We start from the raw sequence: 27506 nt of genomic DNA, 5'->3' as shown, positions 1-27506 counted from the left end.
TGGGGAAGGCTCCCGACAGGCTCAACACTGGGCCAATTGGAGGAAGATATTCTCCAGATACAGAACAGCTTCAGGTTTACACAAGAGGGGCCAGAAGGATCAGGTCAGTCCTTTACCCATTAGGGGCCATAGCTGACGATGTTATTGCAAGGCAGGGTGTCAATGAAACTTCAAGCTCATATGAGGAAGTCCTCCAGGCATTTGATTCATACTTCAGTGTTTGAAAAATTTTGCTCACTCAATGATCAAATTTTAATGAGAGGCAAAAATCAAGTGAATCTATATACTAATTTATAAATGACCTGTACAGACTTGCGGAGAATTGCAACTATGGGATCCTCAGAGATGAATTAGTACACATAGTGATCATATAGTGGTTGGGGTCTTGAATGAAACCCTATCAGATATTTTGCAAATGAGGGAAGATTTAACTCTGACAAAGGCAGTACAAATAGCACGACAGACTGAGCTTAGGAAGCAAAACTGAACGGTTGTTCATGGGTAAAGTGATGTCACTTGAAAGAAAAAGTGAAACCATTCAATATGTCAGATAAAAAATAGTGCAGTGAAGCAAAAACCCACGAAAATCAGGAAAAAGCACACCAACTGCCATCTTGAGATGCTCTCGGTGTGGTGTGAAAACCCAACACAAGCGAGATGAATGCCCGACAGGGGGAACCGAGTGCCACAACTGTGGGAAGTTGGGACATTTTAAAATAGTCTGCAGATCCAAAGTTCCTATAGCTCATAGGAAGAAAAAGATGACAACAAAGCCAGATAAAATCCAAGAAGTGGAAGAGCCACAGGAAAAACAACAAATAGCCTTCTGAGGAGAAGTTATTGAAACAGAAGATAATTATTGGAGCATTAAGTTAAAAGTTGATGGTCACCCCACAGAATTCAAGCTAGATACTGGGGCACGTGTTTCAGCATTATCTGACGAAGTAAAATGGCTTTAAAATATCAAATTATAGCCACCCTCCATCCAGTTACAAGGTCTAGGAGAGACTACACTAAAAGTAACAGGCCAACACTTGGCAAGATTAAGATACAAGGATGAAGAAATTGTGGAACCCCTCTATGTGATAAATAACCAGGGTCATTGTTACTGACCATAAAAGCATGATTGCAGCCTAGGCTCATGTACAAGGTTAATGAAATTGCTGTTGAGGATATTCAGCAATGAATTTCCATCTTTATTTTCAAGCTTAGGAAAGCCAAAAACAGAATATCACACAACCCTAAGGGCAGATGCTAACCCTATATGTTTATTCACAGCAAGGAAGGTCCCTTACCCACTCTTGGACAAAGTCAAGAATGAGACTGAACATATGTTACAACAAGGGGTCATCTCTGCAGTAACCATACCAACGAAGTGATGCTCTGAAATGGTCACAGTACCAAAGTCTAACGGGTCTATTAGAATCTGTGTGGACTTGACTCAATTAAACAAGTCAGTAGAGCACGAGGTCCACCCGCTGCCATCAGTGGATGAATGTTTCACTAAATTAGCATCCAATTTTGTAAAGAGGGTGCATTTTGCTAATAGTAGATTTTGGCAGTTGTTTCTGGACAAAGGATCCAAATTGCTAACGAGTTTTATCACTCAATTTGGTCATTACTGTTTGAACAGGTTACCATTCAGAATTGTTTCTGCACCAGAGATATTCCAAAGAACGATGTCTCAGATCCTGGAAGGAGTAATCTGCCGTATGGACAACATTCTTGTACATGGTTCAAATGAAGAACATGACCATCGTTAAGAAAAGACCTCAAAGAAAAAACAGGTCTGACATTAACTGATAAATGTGACTTTGCAAAGCCTATGATAAAATTCTTAGGCCACATTGTGCAAGCTCCGGGAATTACAACCGACCTGCAGAAAACCAAGGTCATTACAGAGTTCCCACAGAATTAAAATGATCAAAAAGATTCCTTGGGATGGTCAATCAAGTAGGCAAGTTCCTACCAAACTTGGCAGAATCAACAAGCCGCTACGACAACCGTTGAAACAAGATCAACAGTGGTGCTCGAACGTGGACCAGCAAAATACTTTCGATAAAATCAAAAATCTCTTAATTTCACCAGACATTCTAGTGTACTATGATCCAGAGTTGCCAACAATGGTAGCAGGGGATGCATCATCTACCAGTTTAGGTGCAATGCTGTTTCAAATTCAAAAATGTGGAGAATGATGACCAGTCTATTATGCCTCAAGATCTCTCAGGAAAAAAAAAGGTATGCAACCATTGAGAAAGACGCATTAGCAGCCACAGGCAAGGAATTCTCTGATTATGTCATGGGATTATGGTTTAAAATTGAAACTGACCACAAGCCTTTGGTTACTCTTCTTAACCTAAAGAGAATTGCAAAAATGCCGCCTAGAATTCAACATTTTAGACTGAGACTCATGAGATACAATTCATTTATTGAGTATGTTCAAGAGAAGTACCAGACAACAGCAGATGTATTGTCAAGAATACCAGTCAAACTCAAAAACTTCAATATTATAGAGGAAGTGGAAGCATATACTTCGCTCATCACTAAAAATCCAACAGTCACTGAGAAGAGGTTACAAGAAGTTAAGCAAGAACAACAGAGTGACGAGTGCACCAAAATAAAAGAGTATTGCCAGAGTGGATGGCCAGAGTAAACTCCAAATAATCCAGTATTTCACCAATACTTCAAACAAAGAAAACATCTCACAATCATCGATGATTTCTTAGTTTCTAACCACAGGCTAGTCATCCCTAAAACACTCCTGACTCGAGGTTCTTCAGAAAATCTATCAAGGTCACTTGGGAATAGCAAAATGCTGAGCAAGAGCCCAACAGCCAGTTTGGTGGCCAGGCATCAGTCACTCCACTTAATCACAAATTGCCTTACGTGTGCAGTGCATATTTTGCAGCAGAATGATGCACTTGCACCTTTCCTATGAGGCCATGGGAACGTTTGGCAATGGATTTATTTCAATTTAAAGGCAAAGCTTTCACTATTGTCATTGAATAGTACTCGAGATGGTTTGAAGTGAGTAGATTATATAATACCACAGAGCAGGCAGGCATTGCATTACTAAGAACCACCATCGCGACACATGGGTCAGGACTTTGCCCTCAGCGGGGGCGAGTGGGAGCGGTCGGGAAGCTAATCACCGCCCACAATCGGGCCACGACCGCGATTTCACGCTGGCGGGCCAATTAAGGCCCACACAGCATGAAACGAGTGCTGCAGCACTTAGCGCTGCCTGTCTGTAGGGGGGTCCAAGCAGGGAACTTCATGCATGTGTGTAAGTGTGCGTGGGAAAAGCTCCCAAGGCAAAGAGCTGCCTCAGGGAGATGAAGATATAAAAAATTAAAAATAAAGAATTTTAAAATGTTGAAAATCATGTGCCCTCATGTGACTCTGAGCAGGGACATGCTAGAAATTAGTATGAAAACTTTTTATTTTTATGATGGATTGAAACCTCATCCCCTCCTCCCATGGATGAGGTTTCGCAAAAAATGCAAAGGCTGTTTGGCCTTTTTGCCTGCCTGTCCGCCAACCGTAAGGTTGGTCAGGCAGCGAAGAATTTAATTCAATTAGATTGTTAACGGCCTTAATAGCCTGTTAACTGTCGGCAGGCACACTGCCAACTCCCACATGTGCCTGACCAAAATATTGAACAAGCGAGCGATGATGTCAGGACGCTCAGCCAACGTCATCGCGTGTCATTTTACGCTCGTTCAGGTCCGGCGTGCACCCACCTGACGAGCAGAAAATTCTGGCTATGGCATCCCAGACATTGTGGTGTCAGACAGCAGTCCTCAGTTTGCTAATGAACTGTTCCATAACTTTGCTCAGGAATATGGTTTCATGCTTGTGACTAGTTTTGCCTAGATATTCTCAATTGAACGGAGAAGCAGAAAGAGGAGTTTGAACAATCAAGGAATTGATTAAAAAGGAATGAGGATATTAACTTAGCCTTTCTTAACTACAGAACCGCGCTGCTAAAAATCAGGCTCTTGCCTTCAGATCTGTTGATGGGGAGACGGCTGTGAACACAACTCACAGCTCCCCAACAAACACTACAACCTAACATTACCTCAGATGATCATGAGAAAGTTAGGAAGTGTGAAGAGCACCAAAGAGATGGTCAAGCTCGTATTTCAACTTCAGGCACAGAGCACAAGACTTGAAAGCTCTACAGTCCGGGGACAGGGTGGATAGGAGATCAACAGAAAGAAGGCATTGTGATAGAAAAGCTCCACAGTCGAGATCTTATAAAATTGACATGGACCAGGGAAATATCAGAAGGGACCGACAAGCCTTAATATCATTGGGAAGGAAACCAGTGGAACCTTGGACATACTATTTAGATCTAGGTGGACGCAAGGAACCAAGAAACAAGCAGAAACGCTACAACTGCCCAGGTGGAAGACACTCCTATTGAACGACAAGAGTCCAGTTCATCCTCAACCTTGAAACAACATCAAGACCAGATCAGGGAGATTGGTCAAGGCACCACAGAGACCAACCCTGTGAAATCTGAGACTTTGCAGGGGAGGATATATATAATTGGGATGAAGATGTGGAGGGAGGAGATGTAGAGAAAAGGGTTAACATCAGGAGCACCTGACATTGATGTATCTGCTGATGTAACTATGATACAATGTCACACTAAGAGACTGAGATTTGGTGGGAAGCAGAAGTACTATCTCATGTAGAGTGCTCAGATGTACATATATCACCTGTAAATAAACAAGAATGGTTTTTACAAATAATGGTCTACAATAGCATTCTTAGGGTAACAGGCAAACCCTGAAGAAACCCCATCTAGTCCCTGAGCCCAAGACAAAACAGGAAACATGCCAGACAACTTGCACACAGAAAGCTCCCAAACACAGCAATGAGAATAATAGTCAGTTTATTTTTTGAAAAAAAAAGAGGTACTGGGTGAGGGATAAATATTGATCAGGACACTGGGATAACTGTCCTGCTCTTCTTAAAAGTCTTTTAAGTCCACTCTAGAGAGCAGATATGGCCTTGGTTTAATCTTCCAACTGAAAGACAGCACTTCCAGTAGTGGAGCACTCAGTACAGCGGCGCGCTCCCTCCACACTGCACCAAAGTGTCAGTCCAGATTTTTTTTGTGCTCAAGCTACTGGATTGGGACTTGAACCCACAATGTCCTGACTCAGATGAGAGTTTTACCAACCTGAGACACAGCTGATATCTAATGAAAGTGAACATTTAAATCAGAGGATAATGGGACATTGAAAGAAATGCCCAGAACCCTGACACAGAGGAGTCCAAACAATGACAGAGGGGAAAAGAGAGAGAGAGAGAGAGAGAGCGCGAGAGAATGGAGAGGTTATAAAATCATAACGACATCACACAGCATAAAAGGAGGTCATTCGGCCCATTGCTTCTGTCTGGCTTTTTCAAAGGGCAACCCAGTTGGTCCAGTTCCATATATCCCTGCAATATTTTCTCCTCCAAGTATTATCCAAATTCCCTTTGGAAGGCTACTATTAGTCTGCTTCCAACACCTAATGGCCTTCTCAAAGGCAATTTGGATGGGCAATAAATGCTGGCCTAGCCAGTGGCACCCACATCCCATGAATGAATACACTAAAAAAAAATCAGGCAGAGCATTCCAAATCCTAACCACTCACTGCATAAATGAAGCTTTCCCTCATGTCCTCATTGCTCACATATAAAAATAAACCTGTGGCTGTGTTTGTTGTGGTTTCTGTGCCACTTTCATTCTTTACCAGATTCTGTCAGTTTGCCTTCCACTCACACTCTACGAGCTTTCTCCCATTTTCAGCCTGTGTTGTACTTTCTCTGTATGCCTCAGGTGCTACTTCAAGAATTATAGAGCTGATCTTTTCTTTCTAGAGCCTGCATGTTGGAGCTTGGGGCCTGGGAGTGGGGGAAGGCTGTCTGAGGCCTGCTGGGGCATGTGTGAATGAGAGATAATGTTACCTAAGCCTAGACAGCCCAGGTTGTCTCTGTTGCTATGGCAAAACTTTAGGCTGATACTGGGACTGGTGCTGAGTGCGAAGGCATTGAGGACCCACGAGGAGCCTGCCAGGGAGAGTTCACTGTCAGAGTGCTACACTGTGAAGTAGGATAAGGCCAGGGAATGCAGCAAGGCAGTGGCTATGAAATAAGTTCAAGACAACCCACTGCCACTTTCATAAAGCAACATAGATATATGTTGTGAAGAGGACGTGAGGAGGTTGCAGATGGATATAGATAGGTTGACTGGGCAAAGATCTGGCAAACGGAGTTTAATGTGGGAAAATGTGAAGGTGTTCACTTTGGCAGGAAGAACAAAAAGGCTGAGTATTACTTAAAGGGAGAACAGCTGCATAATTCTGGAGGTACAGAGGGATCTAGGTGTTCTAGTACATGAGTCACAAAAAGTCAGTATGCAGGTACAGCAGGTAATTAAGAAGGCTAACGAAATGCTATCCTTTATTATGAGAGGGTTAAACATAAAAGTAAGGATGTTATGCTTCAGTTATACAGGGCATTAGTGAGACTGCACATAGAATACTGTGTGCAGTTTTGGTCTCCTTATTTAAGGAAGGATGTAAATGCATTGAAGGCAGTTCAGAGGTGGTTTACTAGATTGATACTTGGAATGAGTGGGTTGTCTAATGAGGAAAGGTTGCACAGACTGGGCTTGTTTCCACTGGAGGTTAGAAGAGTGAGGGGTGATTTGATTGAAGTATACAAGATCCTGAACAGCCTTGACAAGGTGGATGTCGAAAGGATGTTTCCTCTTGTGGGTGAGTCCAGAACTAGGGGGCACCGTTTTAAAATTAGGGGTCACCCTTTTAGGACAGAGATGAGGAGAATTTTTCTCTGAGGGTTGTGTAACTTTGGAACACTCTGCCTCAGAAGGCGGTGGAGGCGGGGTCATTGAATATTTTTAAGGCAGAGGTAGATTGATTCCCTTGCCTAACAAGAATCTAAGGTTATCAGGGTTAGATGGGAATGTGGAATTTGAAACAAGAAGATCAGTCATGATCTTAATGGTGAAGCAGGTTTGAGGAGCCGAATGGTCTACTCCTGTTCCTATTTCTTATGTTCTAAATATAGCTTTACCAGGGTCACCACTTCCCAAGAGCTTAACCACAAAATTACCTCATTAAAGATGGTGAGCGTTATATGGACCAGGGCCCAAGATCTCGCAATTTCCTCCTGAATTATTCAGCACAGGACATTTATTCTTTATATTTCTCGTACTTTACACCTGCTTGTTTTAAATTTCATCTGCCACTGTTTTACCAACTTACATCTTTGTCCAACTCAGAAATGGTAATACAGAGGAGGATTAGATAAACTTGCAGGTATAAATGTTCAAGAACAAATAGCTATGCATTCTGGATGGTGCAAGATATCTAAAGAGGAGGATTTTTCCTATGGCAGGCAGGCTGGGTGGGAGCGGGCAGACATGGAGCTGATCACCGTTCACAATTGGCTGCGCGCCGCCATTTTACACAGGCGGGCCAATTAAGGCCCAGCCAACGTAACACACGGCCAGTAGCACTCAGCGCTACCGGTGCGGGTGGGGGGAGGAGGAGGGAGAATTGGGGGCTGCGCTCTTTCGCGCGCTAAAGAGCGCAGCAATCTCCCCGAGGCATGCAGCTGCTTCGGGGAGATTGAACGGAGAATGAAACATTTTAAATAAACGATGTAAAAATTGATTTAAACATGTCCCCTCATGTGACAGTGTCACATGAGTTGGGACACGTTTGTGAAGGTGGGAATATTAATTTATTGGCTTTATAAAGGCTTCAGGAAACCTCATCCCGCCTGTGGATGAGGTTTCCTGAAAAACGTGAAGGCCACTTGGGCTTTTCGGCTGCCCGCCAACCTTAAGGTTGGTTGGACAGTGTTCTTAACTAGTTTAGTTTAACTACTTTCTTAATGGCTTTAATAGGCTGTTGACGTTTCAGCGGGCATGCAGCTGCCTCCAGCACGCGCCCGCCGAATGAAATGTCGAGATGACGTCGGGACGCACGCCCAACGTCATTTACGCATCGGCGTGTTGGGCCCGCCCCCACACGCCGACTGGAAGATTCAGCCCAAAGTGTCAAAGCATTCAGAGATGGAGAGGTGGAAAGAAAGAATTCAAAAAAAATTAGGGCCCAGGCAGCTGAACAGCTACCACTGGAGAGCAATTAAAATCAGGGATGTGCAAGAATTGATGGAGTGCAGAAATCTCAAAAAAGGTGTCAATAAAATATAATCAGATTTAGACAACACAACCAACTTGTGCTGCTCCTAAGGTTTGTTGCACTGGGTCAGATTTGGATGATCCTCCATTGGAAGATCGGTCAGAAAAGCCGGAGGAAGTTAAGTGTGCGTTCTTTTGTCTAATCATGGTGGGGAAACAGGGTTTCTGATCCTGATCGGAAGATCTGGCCTACATTTCCAAAGCAAACAGTTACTTACTCGTACATCTCATCCCAGGGGCCATTATCCATGTGCAAGACTAGACTGTGGCCAACAAGCTATTCAACTGTAAGGGCTTCGCACCCAAGCCCAACACAATTGCACGCACACAATTTCTAGCAGGGGGCCCCTGGACAGTGATCAGGAGAAAAGAACCCCAGAGGGGATTTCCTCTCTCCTGTTAAAAGGTCAATTGTAAACTTCTTTAAAAAATGTCAGCTATGACTGAGTGGGTAAAACTCTCACTTCAGAATCAAAAGGCTAAAGGCTGAAGTCCAACTCCAGAATGTCCAACACTTAATCCAGACTGACAACCCCAGTGCTCTACTGAATAAGTGCTGCACTGTCGAAGATGCCGTTTTTTTTTGAGACATTAAACTGAAACACCATAAGTCCCCTCAGGTGGATGCAAAAGATCCCATGGCTGCTATTTTGAAGAAGGGCAGGGGGAGCTCTTCCTGGTGTTCTGGTCAATGTTGATCTTTCAATCAACATCACGAAAAAAAAGAGCGGAATTTTCCACTCCGGAGACTAGGTGCAGTGGCGGGTGGGGTAAGCAGCGAATTTCCCACTGATCGGTGTGTTGAGTTCTCACACCCAATCTTCCACTTGCAATCTCATTAATAATGCATAGACCAGTTGCCTGCTGAGTCACATGGTGGGGTGGGCACTGATTCGTCCACCTGCCATCGCGTAGCGGGGCAAGCAATGATTCGTTCACCCGAAGTTCCTGACCCCTTGGAGACCCTGGTCCAGCAGGTTTGCTGCTTTTCACTTCGCACAGCAGCTAACTGCAGTTTTGGCTGCTGACCTTCTCAAAGATTAGGGCCTGGTGAAACATGAGGGTTGGACAGCCAAGGCCCAATGCTGACCTTGCTCTTGATAAAGACCTTTCAGATCACTGGCATGTCACTCAGAGACAGGAGAAATGCACTTGGGTATCCTTGCCTGCACCTTATTCCTCCTGGAACCGTGTGGCTATCAGTATCACATGAGCACGCCTTCCGCATCAAGCTGCTTCAAAGGCATCCTCTTGTGGAAGCTCACCATCACCCCCCTCCTCAGCTTCACGCCCTTTCAGGACTTCATCACCAGAGCAGTTCTCAGCCTCCTCCATGTCTCCCTCCAGCAAGTCATCTCCCTTTTGAAGTTCCAGGTTGTGCAGAATGCAACCCACCACTACTATGTGGGATACTCTCTGTGGAGAGTACTGCAGAGCCCCACTGGAGCAATCCATGCATCGGATGCACATCTTTAAGATCCTAATGGTCTGCTCTATGATGGATCTTGTCGAGTTATGTGCCACATTATATCTCTCCTCCAAGGCACCCTGAGGACGGACGGAAGCACGCGTCATGAGCCATTGTTTCTGCAGGTACTCCTTATCACCCAGCAGCCAGCCCTGTAAGCACTGCGGCCCTTCAAATATCTGAGGCATCTGGGAGTGACACAGGATGTATGAGTCATGGGTACTCCCAGGGTACCTGGCATAAACGTGCATGATGTGCTTCTGATGATTGCGCACCAGTTGAACATTCACAGAGTGGAACCCTTCCCTGTCAATGGAGCTCCCAAAGCCACATGTGTGCAATTGATTGCAGCATGTACTCTTAAGGAAATCAGAGATTGCCACAAAGCCCAGGAGTCTGGCCGCCTGGCCGGCTTCATCTAGTGTGAATCTCACATAATGATGAGCCTTACTGTACAGGGCATCTATCACCTCCCTGATACACGTATGTGTTGAGGACTGAGAGATGCTGCATAAGTCCTCTATGGATCCCTGGTATGATCCACTGGCATAAAAATTGAGTGCGGAGGTGACCTTAAGGGGCACTGGCAGGGCATGTCCTCCCAACCCACGTAGTGCTAGATCATCCCACATAATATGGCAGATATAGAAACATAGAAACTAGGAGCAGGAGTAGGCCATTCGGCCCTTCGAGCCTGCTCCACCATTCGTTATGATCATGGCTGATCATCCAACTCAATAGCCTGCTCCCGCTTTCTCCCTTTGATCCCTTTCGCCCTAAGAGCTATATCTAACTCTTTCTTGAAAACATACAATGTTTTGGTCTCAACTACTTTATGGTAATGAATTCCACAGGCTCACCACTCTCTGGGTGAAGAAATTTCTCCTCATCTCAGTCCTAAATGGTCTACCCCATAACCTCAGACTGTGATCCCTGGTTCTGAACTCCCCCACCATCGGAGACATCCTTCCTGCATCTACCCTGTCTAGTCCTGTTAGAATTTTATAGGTTTCTATGAGATCCCCCCCCTCATTCTTCTGAACTCCAACGAATATAATCCTAATCGACTCAATCTCTCCTCATGTGTCAGTCCCGCCATCCCAGGAATCAGTCGGGTAAACCTTTGCTGCACTTCCTCTATAGCAAGTACATCCTTCCATAGATAAGGAGACCAAAACTGCACACAATATTCCAGGCGTGGTCTCACCAAGGCCCTGTACAATTGCAGCAAGACATCCCTGTTCCTGTACTTGAATCCTCTGGCTATGAAGGCCAACATACCATTTGCCTTCTTTACCGCCTGCTGCACCTGCATGCTTACCTTCAGCGACTGGTGTACAAGGACACCCAGGTCTCGTTGCACATTCCCCTCTCTTAATTTATAGCCATTCAGATAATAATCTGCCTTCCTGTTTTTGCTACCAAAATGGATAACCTCACATTTATCCACATTATACTGCATCTGCCCACTCACTCAGCTTGTCCAAATCACACTGAAGCATCTCTGCATCCTCCTCACAGCTCACCCTCCCACCCAGCTTTGTGTCATATGCAAATTTGCAGATATTACATTTAATTCCCTCATCTAAATCATTAATATATATAGTGAATAACTGGGGTCCCAGCACCGATCCCTGCGGTACCCCACTAGTCACTGCCTCCCATTCGGAAAAAGACACGTTTATTCCTACTCTTTGTTTCCTGTCTGCAAACCAGTTTTCTATCTATCTCAATACACTACCCCTAATCCCATGCACTTTAATTTTACACGCCAATCTCTTATGTGGGACTTTATCGAAAGCCTTCTGAAAGTCCAAATTAACCACATCCACTGGCTCCCCCTCATCAACTCCACTAGTTACATCCTCGAAAAATTCCAGTAGATTTGTCAAGCATGATTTCCCTTTCATAAATCCATGCTGACTCTGTCCGATTCTGCCACTGTTTTCCACGTGCTCAGCTATTAAATCTTTTATAATGGGCTCTAGAATTTTCCCCATTACCGACATCAGGCTGACTGGTCTATAATTCCGTTTTCTCTCTGCCTCCCTTTTTAAATAGTGGGGTTACGTTAGCTACCCTCCAATCGGTAGGAACTGTTCCAGAGTCTATAGAATCTCGGAAGATGACAACCAATGCATCCACTATTTCTAGGGCCACTTCCTTAAGTACTCTGGGATGTAGATTATCTGGCCCCGGGGATTTATTGGCCTTATGAGCGACCACGTCTCTTGACAAGCGTAGATAAATGCAGCATTGTCTTGCTCATCTCCAGATAGGAAGGGCATCTTCGATAGACCCTTGGTTTGAGAGTCATCTCTATGGGATCAGCCTGTCCTCCTCATCCTATAGGATGGACCATGGTCCTCAGGCCTGGCCTCTTTTTGAAGTTGTGCTAGGCAGCACCAGGCCTTTCTTCTCCTCCTCAATCAGATCACTGCCATCAGCCATCAAGGTAGCAGCATTAAGTGCAGGCTCCATTATTCACTCCTCCTCCTCCTGGTGGATAGATATGTGCAACAGATTGAGGAATGATGTGCAACTATAGTCAACCTCTCACTCGCCTGCAGAAAGCCACTGTCATGCCCTAGAGCTGTGTCTGCATTTCTCACCTTTCCCTGATCCAGTGTTTCAGCTGAGGCACTACCTCACAGATCAAGGGGACCAAGATGCCATCCCAGCTACTTGATCTCTTAATCTCAGGAGGTTGGAAGAGGCTTCAGCACATCCATGGTATGATCAGCCTTACCTAATGCATTACTACTATGTCTGATCTGGTATACTGCTTATGTTTAGCCTGCACTTTTGGAATGACTGGATGCCCTTTGGCCCATTAGCCACGCCAATTGGAGAAAGGACCGTAGCGTCTTTCATTGATCATCTTGCAGATATCCAGCAGCTGTGTTACCTTAATGGTTGGCTGCATCTTCCATTCTCACATTCCTCTGTTAATGCCCTGATTGAACTACTTTACTGGTGACCTCAAGTCCTGCACTCAGCTGTGGCTCAGTTCATAGCACCCTCGCCTTTGAACCAGAGGGTTGTGGGTTCATGTCCCACTCCCGGAAACCAAGAACTGTGATTGTACTCAAAAGAGTTGCAATCTGTGACTGTTGATAACTCGAAAGAGTTTAACAGGCTCAAGTTAAAGCACTCCAAATGTCAGTGGTTTCAATTGCACCTTCTGAAAACATTGAGCTGATAGAAGTCTGGAAGAGAGTTCATTTCCATGTTGTTACTCTAAGCAGTGTGAGGCTGCCCCCTGACAGGGCCCCTGAATCCAACCATGAGCTCCTCCCACACAGCCTCAGATCCCTCCTGTGCAGATTCTTTTGCAGTTTTGATTTTAAACTGAGTCTTTCATACCGACTGTCTTTCGGTCAGCTCTCCGGCTACTTCAGGGCTGGCCACAAGACCATTTCCCCTCCGTGAGTCTCTGTGCAACCTGTCCCTGTTGTGAAAGCCTCCCCTCCCCCACCGACACCACTCATGAGTCCAATGTGCAATCCTTCCCTCTCATGCCACACTAACCACTCCAGGACCCCGTTTCCTACACCAGAGTCTGAATGCACCCCCTCGCATTCATGCAATTCGAATCTGTGTCTGCATTTCAGTGTCTGCATTTCAGTATTCTATGTTGTGCTCTCGCTTCCCACCCCCAATCTTCCCGCTGCCTGCCATCGTGCTCCCCTCAAACACCACCATACCCCCTTCACCTCACGTCTCCGTCATCCATTCCACAATGCCCCGCCCGCCTCCCCCACACCACCTTCCCCCAGGTCGTCATGCTGGTCTCTGTTTGAGGGGAGACCTGCCCGAGGCCCACAGCACAATGCTGTCATCCCAGAGTATCCCAGCAGCTCCCATTGTGAGCAGCCCAGCTCAACGCCAGTGGCTCCCACTGGGAGCGGCCCAAGCATAAGCCCCCACCAGTGTGTGCTAACATTGGCATTGCTGAGGAACCGGAGCAGCGCTGTTGCAGATAGGCTCCGAATGTTGCACTCACCTCAAAGTCACGAGCAAACTGAGGGTGCACGCCATTAATATCCAATTGTGAATCATACTGGTCTAATTTCCCACTGGCGTGCCATGTAATTAGGATGGAGAGTGAGATTCCAACGGGTTGCATATTTAATGAATATTCATGACATGCTAATACTTACAAATGGAGTCCCTGTCATGGTTCAGCGGGAAATCCGACCCGCAGTCAGCTCTCCATGAAAGTGGGGAGGGGAAAATGCCGACCTGTTTTCCCACCGGGGGGATTCCAACTTTTGGCCTCTCACTGAATTTCCTCACCCGCCCGCCAGGAAACATGCCGCTGGCAGGACTGGAAAATTCCGCCCGAAATTATCTGGTCTTTATCACATTACTGCTTGTGGGATCTTGCAGTATGCAAGTTGACTGCTGTGTTTCCTGCATTAAAACAGTAACTACACTTGAAAAATACTTCATTGGCTGTAATGTATTCTGGGAAGTCCTGAGGTTGGTAAAGGTGCTATAGAAATGCAAGCATTACTTTACAGCACAACGCATTTGAGCTGCTATTTATGCTCTGCATGAGCCTACCCCCAGCATGACTTCATATTACCCTGTCTTCATAACCTTCCAGCTTCCTTCCTAATGCCTCCTCAGCTGAGATCAACTAATGGCATCAATGCTGATGATATTGTGTAAATAGCCAGATAAAGACTTCTATCAGAGGCAAACTCCTCATCAAGTTCACAGACAATTCCATGCAATAACATGCAATGAGGGTAGACCCAGATAACATTCTACATCTGTACCTGAGCTACCCGCTGTTAATTCAGAGGCCGATGACATTGGTCTTCACTGTTCCCACTGTTCGTCAGATAGTCAAAGAGAACAAAGCCATAGGCTGATTCAGAGTCTGCCTGGCATTGGGAGAGGGAGAGAGATGGATAGAAAGAAAAGAATAAAGATATAGTCGCCCCAAACAGGAGAGCACAAAGAGAGGGTGTGGAATGCGAGGAATGTTCTAAGAACAGACACTTACCCGAAAATTCACTTTCTGAATGACCTGCTGGGGATCACTCTCCAGAATGACCCTGTCAGGGGAGCAGAAGGACAGAACCAAAGTAAAAACACAGGATAAAAAACATGGCTAGAGCTAGAGACTGACTGGTCGTTAATCCAGCTCCCTCGCACTAACTAAACAATCCTTCTACCCAGTGCCCTGTGTCACTGACTGTATTTTTGAATAACACTGTCTCTCAGATTTCCACTCCCATCTGTGTGAAGAAATGCTTCCTGTCATCACCCCTGAAGAACCCGTTTCTTATTTTAAGGCTACCCACCCTTATTCTGGACTCTGCCACCGGAGGAAATAGTTTTTCTATGTACCCTATCAAATCTTATCATTTTAAATTACCTCAATGGATCACCATAAATCTTCTAAACTGAAAAGAATACAAGCCAAACTTATGCACCTCGTCCTCATAACAACCCTCAAATAGACAGAAACTTAGATTTTGGGTCTAAAATTTCCAAAGTACAAATGGTGTAAAAATGATCTCACCCTCCATCCACAATCTCATCCATGATAAGCAGAACACCATCCATATTCTCCATTAGAGATTTCTTTTCCACATTTTTCCTGAAAAATATAAAACAGATTACCAAAATAAATACTGCCATGAGGATGTGCTTTATGCCAAATAATGATCTTTAGTCCACCAGTCCTCAATTAAAAACAGACTTCTTAAAAACACAAGAAACCAAAGTGACTTGAACTCACAGCCCAAGATGGCTAACCCCAATTTGCATTACCATCCATTCCATATTCTAAATCATTGGAGTGAAATCTGTCTGTCTGAAAAACCCATTAAAGACGATGACTTCAGTAGAGTGTGAAAGACTCATCTCCTGTCTCAGTAGCAAGGCATCTACGGCAATTACCTGATTTATTCAACTGTCGAAGACAGACCACTGGACAATGGGACATGGCTAAGTTAGCTTCCAGACATGAGCTACTCAAGTCACCTTTGGAATACATGGACAATGTCTTTCTTTTTAATTCCCCTGGCAGTTGGAGAAGGAAGATCCCATGACAAACTAATCCTTTATATGCTTTAAGCCCATGTTTTCGCAGCAGAAGTGAGGACAAGCAGCTTATGGAGAATATCTAAGTGGCATCCCTTCTGCTTCCTTTTTTCTCCAACCCATCTGGTGAGCCGATGTTTGCTGACTATGATCATCCAGGGATGACCTGCTGCAGACAAAGATTTCTGCAGAAACTACTGTCTCCCAAAGAACAACCAACTCAGTCATCTACATCTACAAATCAGAAGCATCAAGACCATCGAATTTGGCCTGAAGCCAGCCAGGGCACCAAACTACAGAGCATATACTATTTTATCTTTTTATGGACTCTAATTTGGTCAACATATCCTTCTCCGCTCTGTAATCTGTATTTGTGTGTGAGAGAACTTTGCTCATGTGTGAAAGTTGCATTATTTTACTTAGATTGGTTTAAGAATAATAAAGTAATCTCTTTCAAAAAACACGTCCTATTGGTTATTATGATCACAACACAAACGATTAAGTAGCCACTGAATTGGCAAGTATATCTTTTTCAAACAAAAAAAACCCGTTACGGTCAAACAAGGAGTGGACAAAGAAGGGAACCATTTGACCTCTCTTCGTGACAATAGAAGGTTAAGGTTTATAATTTTCATATACTGATGATCTCTCTGATTGGGCTATGAATGGTACCGGAAAATAATACCAACAACAACTTGTATTTATATAACATCTTAAATATATCAAAATATCCCAAGACACTTCACAGTAGCACAATCAAACAAAGATGACACTGAACCACATGAGGAGATATAAAGATCTGGTTACCAATAGGTAGTTACAAGGAGGGTCTTCAAAGGAAGAGAGGTGCAAGAAAGGAAAGCTTTGGGGAGGGAATTCTAGAGCTTAGGGCCTAAACGGTGAAGGCATGGGCACTAATCATGGGGTGAAGGAAGCAGGGAATACACCAAAATTGTAGGAACACAAAGATGAAGCAGGTTACAGAGTTAGAAAGAGATGAGGCCAAGTAGGGATTTGAATACAAGGATTAGAATTTTAAAATCAAGGTGGTGCTGGACTGAAAACCAATATAGGACTGTTTGGTGAATGGGACCAGGAGTTAAGATATGGACAACAGAATTTTGGATAAGTTCAAGTTCATTAGTCAAGCCTAGAAGTAACAAAAGCATTGATGAGGTTTCAGCAGTAGGTGATCCGAGGCAGGGCTGGAAACAGGAGGTTTTACTGAGGTGCAAGTAGGTGGTCTTTATGATGGTGTGGATATGGGTTCAGAGGCTCATCTCAGGGTCAACTGAGGGCCAAGGTTGGAAACAATCTGATTCATCCTGACAGAGTGTCCAGGGCTGGGAGCAGGGAGGCCATAAATCAAATTGGTGAGAAGGGAGTTTGGGGTGGGGGGGGTGGGGGGGGGGGAGACGGATTTGGGGATAGAATGTTTTCATTGAGCTATAGTTACACAGAGTAAAGGCTTAACTCCCTATCTAACAGCACTGTGGGTGTGCCTACACCAGAGGGACTGCAGCAGTTCAAGGAGGCAGCTCACCACTTCCTTCTCAAGGGCAGTTAGGGATGGGCAATAAATGCTGGCCTAGCCAGTGAATGAATAAAAAAAAACTTTTATAGTCTCACTTACCGTAGCATTTGGCTCAAAGAATCGAACAGGCAATTGAGAACAGCCATTAACATGAGCTGTAAATAGACAGAATCAGTTACACATTACATTGACGTCCATGATATTATAACTGAGTGAACTTCATGTAATGATACCAATTATTTTATACAGAAAATCAGAATTATGCTGATGCAACAATATCTTGAATCTATATAGCACCTTTAACATTGGAAAAACAGACAAGTTGTGTCAGTGAAAGGTAATGAGATGAAAGAAAAGAATGGCGGAGGTACTAGGAGAGTCTGTGAAAAGCTCAAAGAGCTGGGTTTTAAAGAGGGTTTTTAAACAGCAAAGGAGATAATGTCAGAGTATAGGTCACAAACAGCTGAAGGTACAGCCGCCAATGTTGGGATAAAGGAAATTTGGGATGTTCACAAGACTAAAATTGGAGGAGTGTAGAGATCTTGGAAGGTTGTGTGGCTGGAGGAGTTTACAGAAACAAGGAAGAGCAAGGCCTTGGAGGGGTTAGAAAATGAGGATGAAAATTTAAAAATTAAGGGCTCTCTGGAAGCCAGTGTAAATCAGCAAGCATGGAGGTGATGGGTGAATGGGGTTGGTGTGAGTTAGGACAGAGTTTTGAACGAACTCAAAATGTCTTTGTTGGTGTTTATGCTCCACATGACCCTCCTCCCACTCTATTTACTTCACATCTTCCTATTAACATATCCTATTTCTTTCTCCCTCATATGTTTCCAATGTCTTTGGCCCCAAGATTTGAGAATGAGTCAGATCAATGGCATGGGATGGGTGGAAACTGCCCCAAGCCCTAGGATCTGGTTGCTGATTGGGTCTCTAGAATTCCTAGCCCACTTTTTTTTAGTAAAACTATGAATAACATATGCAGCAAACTCCCAGTGCAGTTCAGACAGCTGGATATGTAAAACATTACAGATATAATGAACAAGCTGCCATGTCTGAAAGGGCTGATAATTGTTACATTTTATAAATGGACAAGAGTTATCATACAGGAAAGAGAGGAGATAATTGGTGAACAAATTAGATGTAACAATGGTGTCTTGTTGGAGAGATACGTCTGCTGCTCTAAGCTAGAAATAACAATCAGAACGGAGTTCCGAAAATGTTCCGAAGGAGGCATCTTGGGCTCGAAGCATTAACTCTGTTTCTCTCTCCACAGATGCTGCGTTTAACCAGCATTTTCTGTTTTTATTTCAGATCTCCAGCTTCCGGAGTATTTTGCTTTTATTTTAATATAAGTTGGTTATCAACCAGTAAATCCTTCCAATGTGCCTATGGAAGGCAGCAAGAGTGGAAGAGTCTCCTAGTCAGCCACGCTTGATGCAGAGTGGCGCTGTGAAACTATAGCCTCTGGTGACAGGCTCGTGACCTGTTCCAGGGAAAAACTAGCTACAGAAACAGACATAAGCATGTGCTTCGTCTGCCTTATGTGTCACTTGGCATGGTTAAGAATCAAGATATTAGTGTAGAGAACTCTGTAACATTTGTTATTTTTAGACAACCTGCTTAAAATAAGTGGGTTAAAATTGAGCACAAAGCAATGTTATTGGAAAGGGTTAAGCACCCATACAGTAATAATCACACACAGGGTAGGTTTTGTGTAACAGTGTTAAATGGGTAACAGCAAATCAGCTGACCTATTTTTATTTTCACTGAAGACAATCAGGAAGATATTGAGCAAGCTTCTGTCTCTCTATCTCACACGCACAGCTGCTTTACACTGTCGCAAAGTCACAATCTACCCCACAGTCATCTCTCTTACAATCCATCACTGTAACACTGTCACTCTTAATTCTATATTGCTACATTACTGTCAAACCATAATCACTTTTTAATTATGTTGCTCCACACTATGTTATAATTCTACTTTTTGCTACTCCTTGTTACTATCTAACAATAATATAGCAAGAAATAGTGACAATATTACTCTACAGTACTGAACATTACTATAGAGATCAAGAATTCTGTAAAGTGTAAATATTTTTATTCTCTCCCTAATTCTCGACAATCCTTGTACCAGTTGTAAGAGCGACAAGAGGTTCCCTCAAGGCTCTTACCACTGTTGCTGAGCTGTTCCACAGGAGGCTGTGTCAAAACGAATAGGCAACAACCTCTTGCGTGTTCCAGTGACATTTGGACTCCACTTAGCACTTCCCAACACATCTGTTGCAAATTGAGCAAAAGAAGGTTTTTTTTTTACCTCATTTTCCTGTGAATTCCCTACGATGTAGAAGTACAAATCGACAGAACTTTTATAGATGATTGTCAGTCCCTCCAGGAATGCAATTTCACCTGTTTCAGTCAAAGGACAGAGAGGGTCAGAATTTCACTGGGATTAAACAATTTTGTCCTTCCAGTTTCCTCTCTCTCTAATCTGCTCTTCATTTTGGAGCTGATCAATGTCTTAGTTACATCTACCTGCCTTGATTCTGTATCCCTCAATAGCCTCACCTAGCAAAAATCAATCTCAGTTTTGAAATTTTCAACTGATCCCCAGACTCAGCTTTTTGGGGAAAGACAGTTCCAGATTTCTATGCCCCTTTGTCATAACATCACCTCGAATGTCCTAACTTGGATTTTAAGGTTATGCTCCCTTGTTCTGGAACTCCCTGCTACAGGAAACAATTTATCCCTATCTAGCAGAACACTTTTAATTATCTTAAATACCTCAATTTAATCACCTCTTCATCTTCTATAGTCAAGTGAACACAAGCCTCATCTATGCAATAAAAGCAGTAAATGCTGAAAACACTTAGCATCTGTGGAGAGAGAAGCAGAATTAACGCTTCAGCTCAATGACCTTGCATCAGAATTGCTAAAAGTTAGGGTTACTTTTTAATCTTGAAGCGTTGCTTTAGAGGCAAAAAATTCTGTAAACAGTGAATATCTCTTTTATCCGCCAATTCTGTTACAACCGACATAAATATTACCAAGAATGGTAGGAAGTGCGTAACAGATGCTGCCTGACCTATTGAGTATTTCCAGCATTCTGTTTTTATTTCAGATTAAAAGTATCTGCAATATTTTGCATTTCTTCCACTCTATTATTGGTCCTCATAAATTTAACCCTTTTATTCCTGGTAACATTCTGGTAAATCTGTGCTCCACCCTCTCTAAGTCCAATATATCCTTCCTGAGGTGCGATACCCAAAACTGAATGTTGTTACTCCTGATCAGCTTTGACTGGAGCTTTCTACAGCTGACAGCCAACTTGCACTCTTTTATATTACTTTTTACGGCCCCCTTGAAATATTCCATGAACCTTTTAAAATAATTATTGTGCCGGCCCAAAAATTTTTAAATGATTTCTGTACCTGGATCCCTAAATCTCTTTACTGCCCTACACTTCCTAACTTCTCAACACTTAGAAAATAGGCTGAATCATCTTTCAGAAAATAGGCTGATCCATCTTTCTTAGATCCAAAATGGATGACTTAACACTCATCTCAGTGAATTGCATCTGACACAGTCTATTGTTATACAGAGGATTTCATAATCTCAATTAAAAGTCACATGTCAACTCTTAGTACACATACACACCTTGATATCAGAACATCAGCAACCTTTTCTCGATATGTGGAGATCACAAACTCTGTGACCTTCTCTTGATATCAGTAACTTTGAACAGTTTTTTAGTTCAAGTTGATCAGCATGCCATCCACCACCTCCATCACCAGAGCACACTGGCTGCACATGTGAACTGTCTACAAGATACACTGTAGCAACTCAAAGAGGCTACCTCAGCGGAACCTGCCAAATCTTGTGACCTCTACCACCTAGAAGAACAAGGGCAGCAGCCATATGGGAACACCGCCACCTGCAAGGTCCCCTGCAAACCACACAACATCCTGACTTGGAAATATATCACCGTTCCTTCGTCATTGCTGGAACTCCCTTCCTAACAGCACTGTGGGAATCCCTTCACCACACAGACTAGCAGTTCAAGGCGAAGGCTCATCACTACCTTCTCAAGGGCAATTAGGGATGGGCAATATTAATGGCTGGTTTGCCAGTGATGCTCACATCCCAAGGATTAATTTTTAAAAATTAAGTTTTCTGAAGATTGCCTAAATCACTCCGACCCCAGTGATATAGTGGGTCAGTTCTCCAGCCAGTGAGACACCGAATCATCTTAACCAATGCCGTGTCTCTGGTCAGTGCTAAGTCAGCTGATGTCAGGCAGACAGTATTATGAGCACTAGAATGCATCTCATTTTCAGTCTCAGGAGGGGATGGCAGAAATCAGTCGTGGTGCCCACTCTTTATTTCAGTCCAGTAATAGTTGTAGAGACATTATGGCACAAAGGAGGGAGGCATTCAGCCCCGTGAGATGATTCTGCAATTTCATCAGATCATGGCTAATTTGTCTCTTGACCCCACCTATCTGCTTTGGTTCCATAATCCTTAATACCCATGCCCAATAAAAGTTTATCAATCTTAGTTTTGAAATTTTCAATTAACCCCAAGATTTAGGGGAAGAGAATTCCAGATTTCCGCTTCCCTTTGTGTGAGAAAGTGCTTCCTAATATCACCCCTGAACAGCCTAGCTCTAATTTTGTTCTGGGCTCCCATATCAGAGGAAAAGAGTTTCCCTCTGTCAACCCTATAATCATCTTAAACACTTCAATTAGATCACCTCTTAATCCTCAATGCTCATAGAAATACAAGCCTAGTTTAGGCAATCTGTCCTCACAATTTAACCCTGGTATCATTCTGGTGAATCTGTGCTGCACTCTCTCCGAGACCAATATATCCTTCCTGAGATACAGTGCCTAGAACTGAAAGGAATCTGCATGAGAACAGGATTGGGTTTGGCTGTGATGTTCTGTCCCACACAGAACAAATCACACAGCCACCCTGAGGAGTGGGAGGAGAGTGAAGGTGGAGAACTTAAACCAAATTTAGCAATGGCACTGGTAAAGGAGGGTAGGCACACTTACTGTCATTTTTATGTGTCTTGCTGAAAATATTCTTTTCAAAATTCCTCTGTTCCTTTGTGGAAGGATAGGCATCATCATAATACTGTGGAGCAGAAGAATAAGAAAGAGAACCAGAGAGAGAGAGAGAGAGAGAGGGAGAGAGACAGAATCATTCCCATGAAGGTTACTAAGGAAACAACAGCTTCATCAAACTGCTACCTTTTAGGAGTTACCTTGGCATGCAGACGCTCCCCATCATTGTCCAAGATGATGATTGCTTTGACAGTGTAGAGAGAGGGCTCCTAAAACCACAAGACAAGGGAAACACAAAGAAGAGACATTTTCATCCAGGTCAATGGCTAGTGTTTATTTCTAAATTGGGTTAAAACTTCCTGTTCCTAGCATGATTCAAGTTGCTGTCAATGCCCCATTGCATTACTCATTGGAATCTGTCTGCTGCTCTATTTATGTTCCATGTTGATCTCTGTCCTGGGATCCTGCAGGGGACCTGGATATTGGCTGAGGAGAGCATGAGCAACAAGCAATACTCCTCAGCCTAACCGTGTCAGTGTCACTCTTGCTTCTCTGTGACACTGTCAGAGTCAGCAGTTAATGGGTTCAAATTTCACACAGAGACTTGAGTCTGGAATCTAAGTTGACACTCACAATGTAGTACTGAGGGAGTACTGCACTGTCAGAGCTGCTGTCTTTTAGATCAGATGTTAAACTGAGGCCCTATTTGTTCTCTCAGATGAATGGAAACAATGATGATGGGGTTGAGCGACCTGAGGGAAGGGAGGCCCACAACTTCTTTGTGGGTTTGATGGAACACCCTTAGTCCCACAGGAAAACTTAACATAAAAAATTAAAAGCTTACCTTCCTGGGCTTCCTGTGACACCCATTCCCCTTCCTGGCAGGTCTGGCCTGGTGATGGAATATGAACTGCTACCCCCCACACTCAAGCCTCCAACAAAAGTTGTCGATCAGGACCAAATCTACATAGTTAAAGGGGACCCCATCAACCTGGGGTAGTTGTTCCACTTGTCTGTTCAAAAGGGAAGGTTAATAATATTGGAAACCTGTGGGAAGGCAGCAGGATGACAGGGTGAGGGGTGGGGGTTGGGGAAGTGACAAGAATTTCCACTCATTTAAATGGCCCCCTTCCCTCCAGGAGGGTGGAGTTGAAGCCTTAAAGTCACAATCACAGTGTAGAAACAATTGTGCAGACATGTCTCTTGGTTTTGCAATGGCCTCTTAGAATAGCTGCCTAAGATGGCACAAATTCTGTGATTCAAATGGAATGTAATTATACAGTAAGAGAGAGGTTCCCACTGGTGATGTCCTTCAGGAACTGCAAACCATGAAAAGCAAACATGTTTTGTAACACAATATTTACTGAGCCTCTCCATCTGGCATTAAGCCGGAGGAGCTGCCCATTCAACACACAGAGAGAGAGAGAGAGAGAGAAAAAGAGAGGAGAGAGAGAATGAGAATCAAACACAACTTTCAAGGCCTGGCTGACAAAACAATCTGGTCAATGCAACGCTAATGGAAGAGTCAAGTCAAGGGAAGTGGGAACAGGGACAGAATGGCAGAAGCACAAGGGCTTCTGACTGTCCCTGCTTTGCCTAGGCTTATCCCAGTTTCACTGAAATATGGGACACACTTGCTGGTACACCTCCCCAGTGGACCTTTACTCCGGTGACCATCAGACCCTACATGAAATATTTCAGCCTGTGGTGATCCCACTTGTAGGTAGTTGTAGCCCTCCCATCTCTTGAGTAAAAAAGTCATAGCTTCAAGCCCACTCTGGAAGATGTGAACACAAAATCTGGGTGACACATCCAGTACTGAGGGAGTGCTGCACTGTCAGAGGTGCGTCTTTCAAATGAGACATTGAATTGAGGCACCATCCACCTCCTCTGATGGGTGAAACAGATTCCATGGCATTAACTGAAGAGAGAAGGGAAGTTCCCTCCAGTGTCCTGGCCAACATTTATCCTTCCAATTAACACCTAAAACACATTATCTGGTCATTGCTGTTGGTGGGAGTTTGCTGTGCATGAACTGACTTCCCTATACCGTACAACACTTTAAAATAGCACTTAATTGGCTGTAAATGGTTTTGAGATTGCCAAATAAATGCAAGTTTTTCTGAACATTGGAGCAAGTTTTGTTTTAAAGTTGGCTGAAAATTGACTTAACAAATGTTGTGCAGCCAATCAGAAGGCCAAGATGTAAAGACTAACAGGTCATCCGACATTTATTTTTCCCGTTTTTGATGTGTATAATCTTTATGATTGTATGACTCCTTACTTTTACACAAGGACAGCTTGCGCACAACACTCAAAAGGCTTTATAGTCAAGGTCCCTCTGAGATGAATCTACTCATTCCCTGGGCAAGAGAAACAAAGCGGCATGGTGCAACCCACCTTCCACCCAGGACCCAACACTCTGCCAATCATTTCTATTTGACAGGGCGCCAGCGTACCAGAACTGCAATCCAGCTGGCTGCTGAAAGAACTGTCCTGAAATCACATTGATTTTAAAACTCCCATCTTGTTTTCAAATCCCCCCATGGCTTCGCCCCTCCCTACCTCTATAACCTCCTTCAGCCCCATAATCCTCAAAGTTCTCTGTGCTCCTCCAATTCTGGCCTCTGATGCATCCCTGGTTTTAATCATCACAGTTATCTAGGCCTCAAGCTTCAGAATTCCTTCCCTAAACCTCTTGGCGCCTCTCCCTTCTTTTCAGATCCCCCTTTGACCAAGCTTTTGGTCATCTACCCTAATGTCTCCTTCTGTGGCTTACTGTCAGTTTTGTCCAATTTCACTTTAGAAGTTTGGGCGTTTTGCTAAATTTAAAAGGCACAATACTAGTTGTTAAAATGCAGAAACCTACCAAAATGTCCATTTTATTTTTAAATCACAATTAATGTTTTCACCTCCTCTTGTGCCTCATGATGTGGACTCCTTACATTTATATGGGAGGCATATAAACGTCGCCACACTTCACAGCCAGAATGTTTGGGTAGCTGTCCCGTCAACCACTGCTGCAAGTGACTGACGTTGATTTTGTACATAATTTGTATATAACTATCCTCCACTTATTGCATTTTACTGGAGATGGAGTTGTGTTTGCTACAGACTCCTTTAAAAATATATACCCTGTAAACAGATATTGCATTCTCCAAATCCTGCCCCAAATTCCAACCCTGCCTGCAACTCATTGGCATCTCCGTTTATTATTAGACTCTTCTGGCCTCTCAAAATGTGTCACATATAATACAGTGACGGTTACATATGCAAATAAGAGTCCGGTTAGTAATAACTCTGCAGTGAACTTAAATCAGCAGCATTAAAAAAGCAGTAACAACCCTAATCCTCCCTCTGTCCGTTTGCTCCCTTTGACATTTTTTTTAAAAAGAGAAATCAGATTTGAAGGGAGCTCTGCATGTTTTGTTTAAAAGCGACTTGGTCCCACACTCAAAGTCAGGATTTAAGCTGCGTTCTGCGATGGTACTTTGAATAGCTGATCCAGTCATGTACCTGAAATTCACACCAACTAATATTTCTCCTAACACTGGCTGCCCGGAAGCGTTACACGTGTCTCCGCTAACGCCACATCACAGATTGACCCAGACGATTATCACAACTTCACACAGACACAGCTCAAAAAAAAAAATCATCCAGGGTAAAAAATTAAAAGCTTCACTCAGACTTTAAAATATCTTCTAGACATCCTCTTAAAGTAGCACACTTTGTAACCACGAATGTTTTTGAATACATAAAACATAAAAATAAATGTGGTAACTGAAAACTTTGTAACAAAAGTTAATTTTTTGATCTACACACGCATAAATAAATGAAGTAACAAACTTTGTATCAACAAAAGTTAACTTTAAAAAAAATTATAATGGTTAAAAATTGCCTTCTGCTTAACAGCTGGGAAATTTGCAGTATTTAGCCAGCTCGCCTGGTTTTAGTTTGTAGTTGGGGTCCTTCCAAAACAAAGTTCTGTCATGCACTGACTTTTCTCAGTTACAGAGCCGGAGTGTATGACAGAACCTTCGGCTTGGGAGACCTCTGCACAGCGGATCCTCAAGGGAAGACAGGAAGAATCACATCAGACAGATTCTTGTTTAAAGGTCGAATAAAACTTTCTCTTTGCATCTCAACACGGTATCGACATAAATGCGCTTCAGCAAAGCAGCCTGGATCTGAACTTACAGAAACTTCCGAACTCATTAAGCAAATAAAAAAAACCTATCATTTGATACCAGCTGGCTCTGTGATTTTTTTCTGTTGTAACTTGACAAGTTTTCTTTAATTTTGTTTCCTCCTCCCCCACCGCCTCATCGCACACACAAACTGAGAATTAAGGAACAGGCAACCCGTTTAGTTTCATTTTACTGAATTGCCTTCTAGTTTTATTTTACAAACAAGTTAGCGACTGATTCATGCCAGAAGAAATCTAGTTAGGTTTTGTTACAGAGTCGCACACTGTCCGGGGTCTATATCTGTGCAAACTGGTATGTGAAAAATGTCAGAGGAATAAATCTTAGCCAATTCAGCGAGGAAAGAAGAGGCAGTCTGGAGAGGAATGTTGATTTCACCTTCCTCACAATCTGTTTCACCAGAGGCATCATCCACCGAAAGTGACATGACCTAAAGAGGGGAAGAAAAATACTTCAAATGTTACACACCGTACCAGTGCTGAGGGATCCATGTTGCGGTAGTGCCGACGTGGACAAATCTTGCATCCACTCCCAGCCTCTGTGACTGGCTCCCTCGCCATAGGAGGGTTTATTTAGGCTGCAACGGTGTATGACGGGATTCTGGATGACTCCCAGCTCCTGTAATTGCTTGTTCTCATGTGGTTTGACTCAAATTCCTCGCTTTTTTTCCCCCTTCATTCCAATTGTGCTTTTGGGTTAGAACGCACTGACAAACACCACATTCACAATATCCCAGTACACGTGGTGTACAGACAGAATACATAACAGAAGAAGCCTTGCGCTCCTCTCTTCTAGTCCCTCAGGATTGAGTGATTTGCTTCCACTCCGGTTCGATGGGTTCTGAAATGGTTGTTTGAAATGGACGACAGCTTGCATTTATATAGCACCTTTCACTACTACAGGATATCCCAAGGTATGTTTTAGCCATTTAACTCAT

The 27506-nt window shown here is 43.5% G+C and overlaps 1 protein-coding gene across 3 annotated transcripts in view; it reads right to left on the bottom strand.

Annotated features, from left to right (window-relative positions):
• The window catches only part of LOC144667889 (coatomer subunit zeta-1-like), a 33202-nt gene extending 5933 nt beyond the window's left edge, over positions 1-27269 (bottom strand). The window contains exons 1-8 of one of the 3 annotated variants that reach the window (XR_013573393.1): positions 27043-27269; positions 22565-22633; positions 22353-22434; positions 19613-19704; positions 17398-17453; positions 15241-15318; positions 14719-14770; positions 14489-14596 (exon numbers count right to left, since the gene is read on the bottom strand). Coding sequence is in view for 1 of the 3 variants with exons in the window: in XM_078529463.1 (XP_078385589.1) it covers positions 14719-14770; positions 15241-15318; positions 17398-17453; positions 19613-19704; positions 22353-22434; positions 22565-22633; positions 27043-27129 (516 nt within the window). In the remaining 2 variants the exon portion in view is untranslated. The remainder of the gene's footprint in view (positions 1-14488; positions 14597-14718; positions 14771-15240; positions 15319-17397; positions 17454-19612; positions 19705-22352; positions 22435-22564; positions 22634-27042) is intronic. The other 2 variants (XR_013573394.1, XM_078529463.1) reach the window with 2 other exon arrangements.
• Positions 27270-27506: the final 237 nt, after the last annotated feature.

Source organism: Cetorhinus maximus, chromosome 25 (genome assembly GCF_964194155.1).
Source record: "Cetorhinus maximus chromosome 25, sCetMax3.hap1.1, whole genome shotgun sequence".
NCBI lineage: Eukaryota > Metazoa > Chordata > Chondrichthyes > Lamniformes > Cetorhinidae > Cetorhinus > Cetorhinus maximus.
Note: the sequence above shows the minus strand (reverse complement) of the source record. Positions and strands in the feature narration are given on the sequence as shown.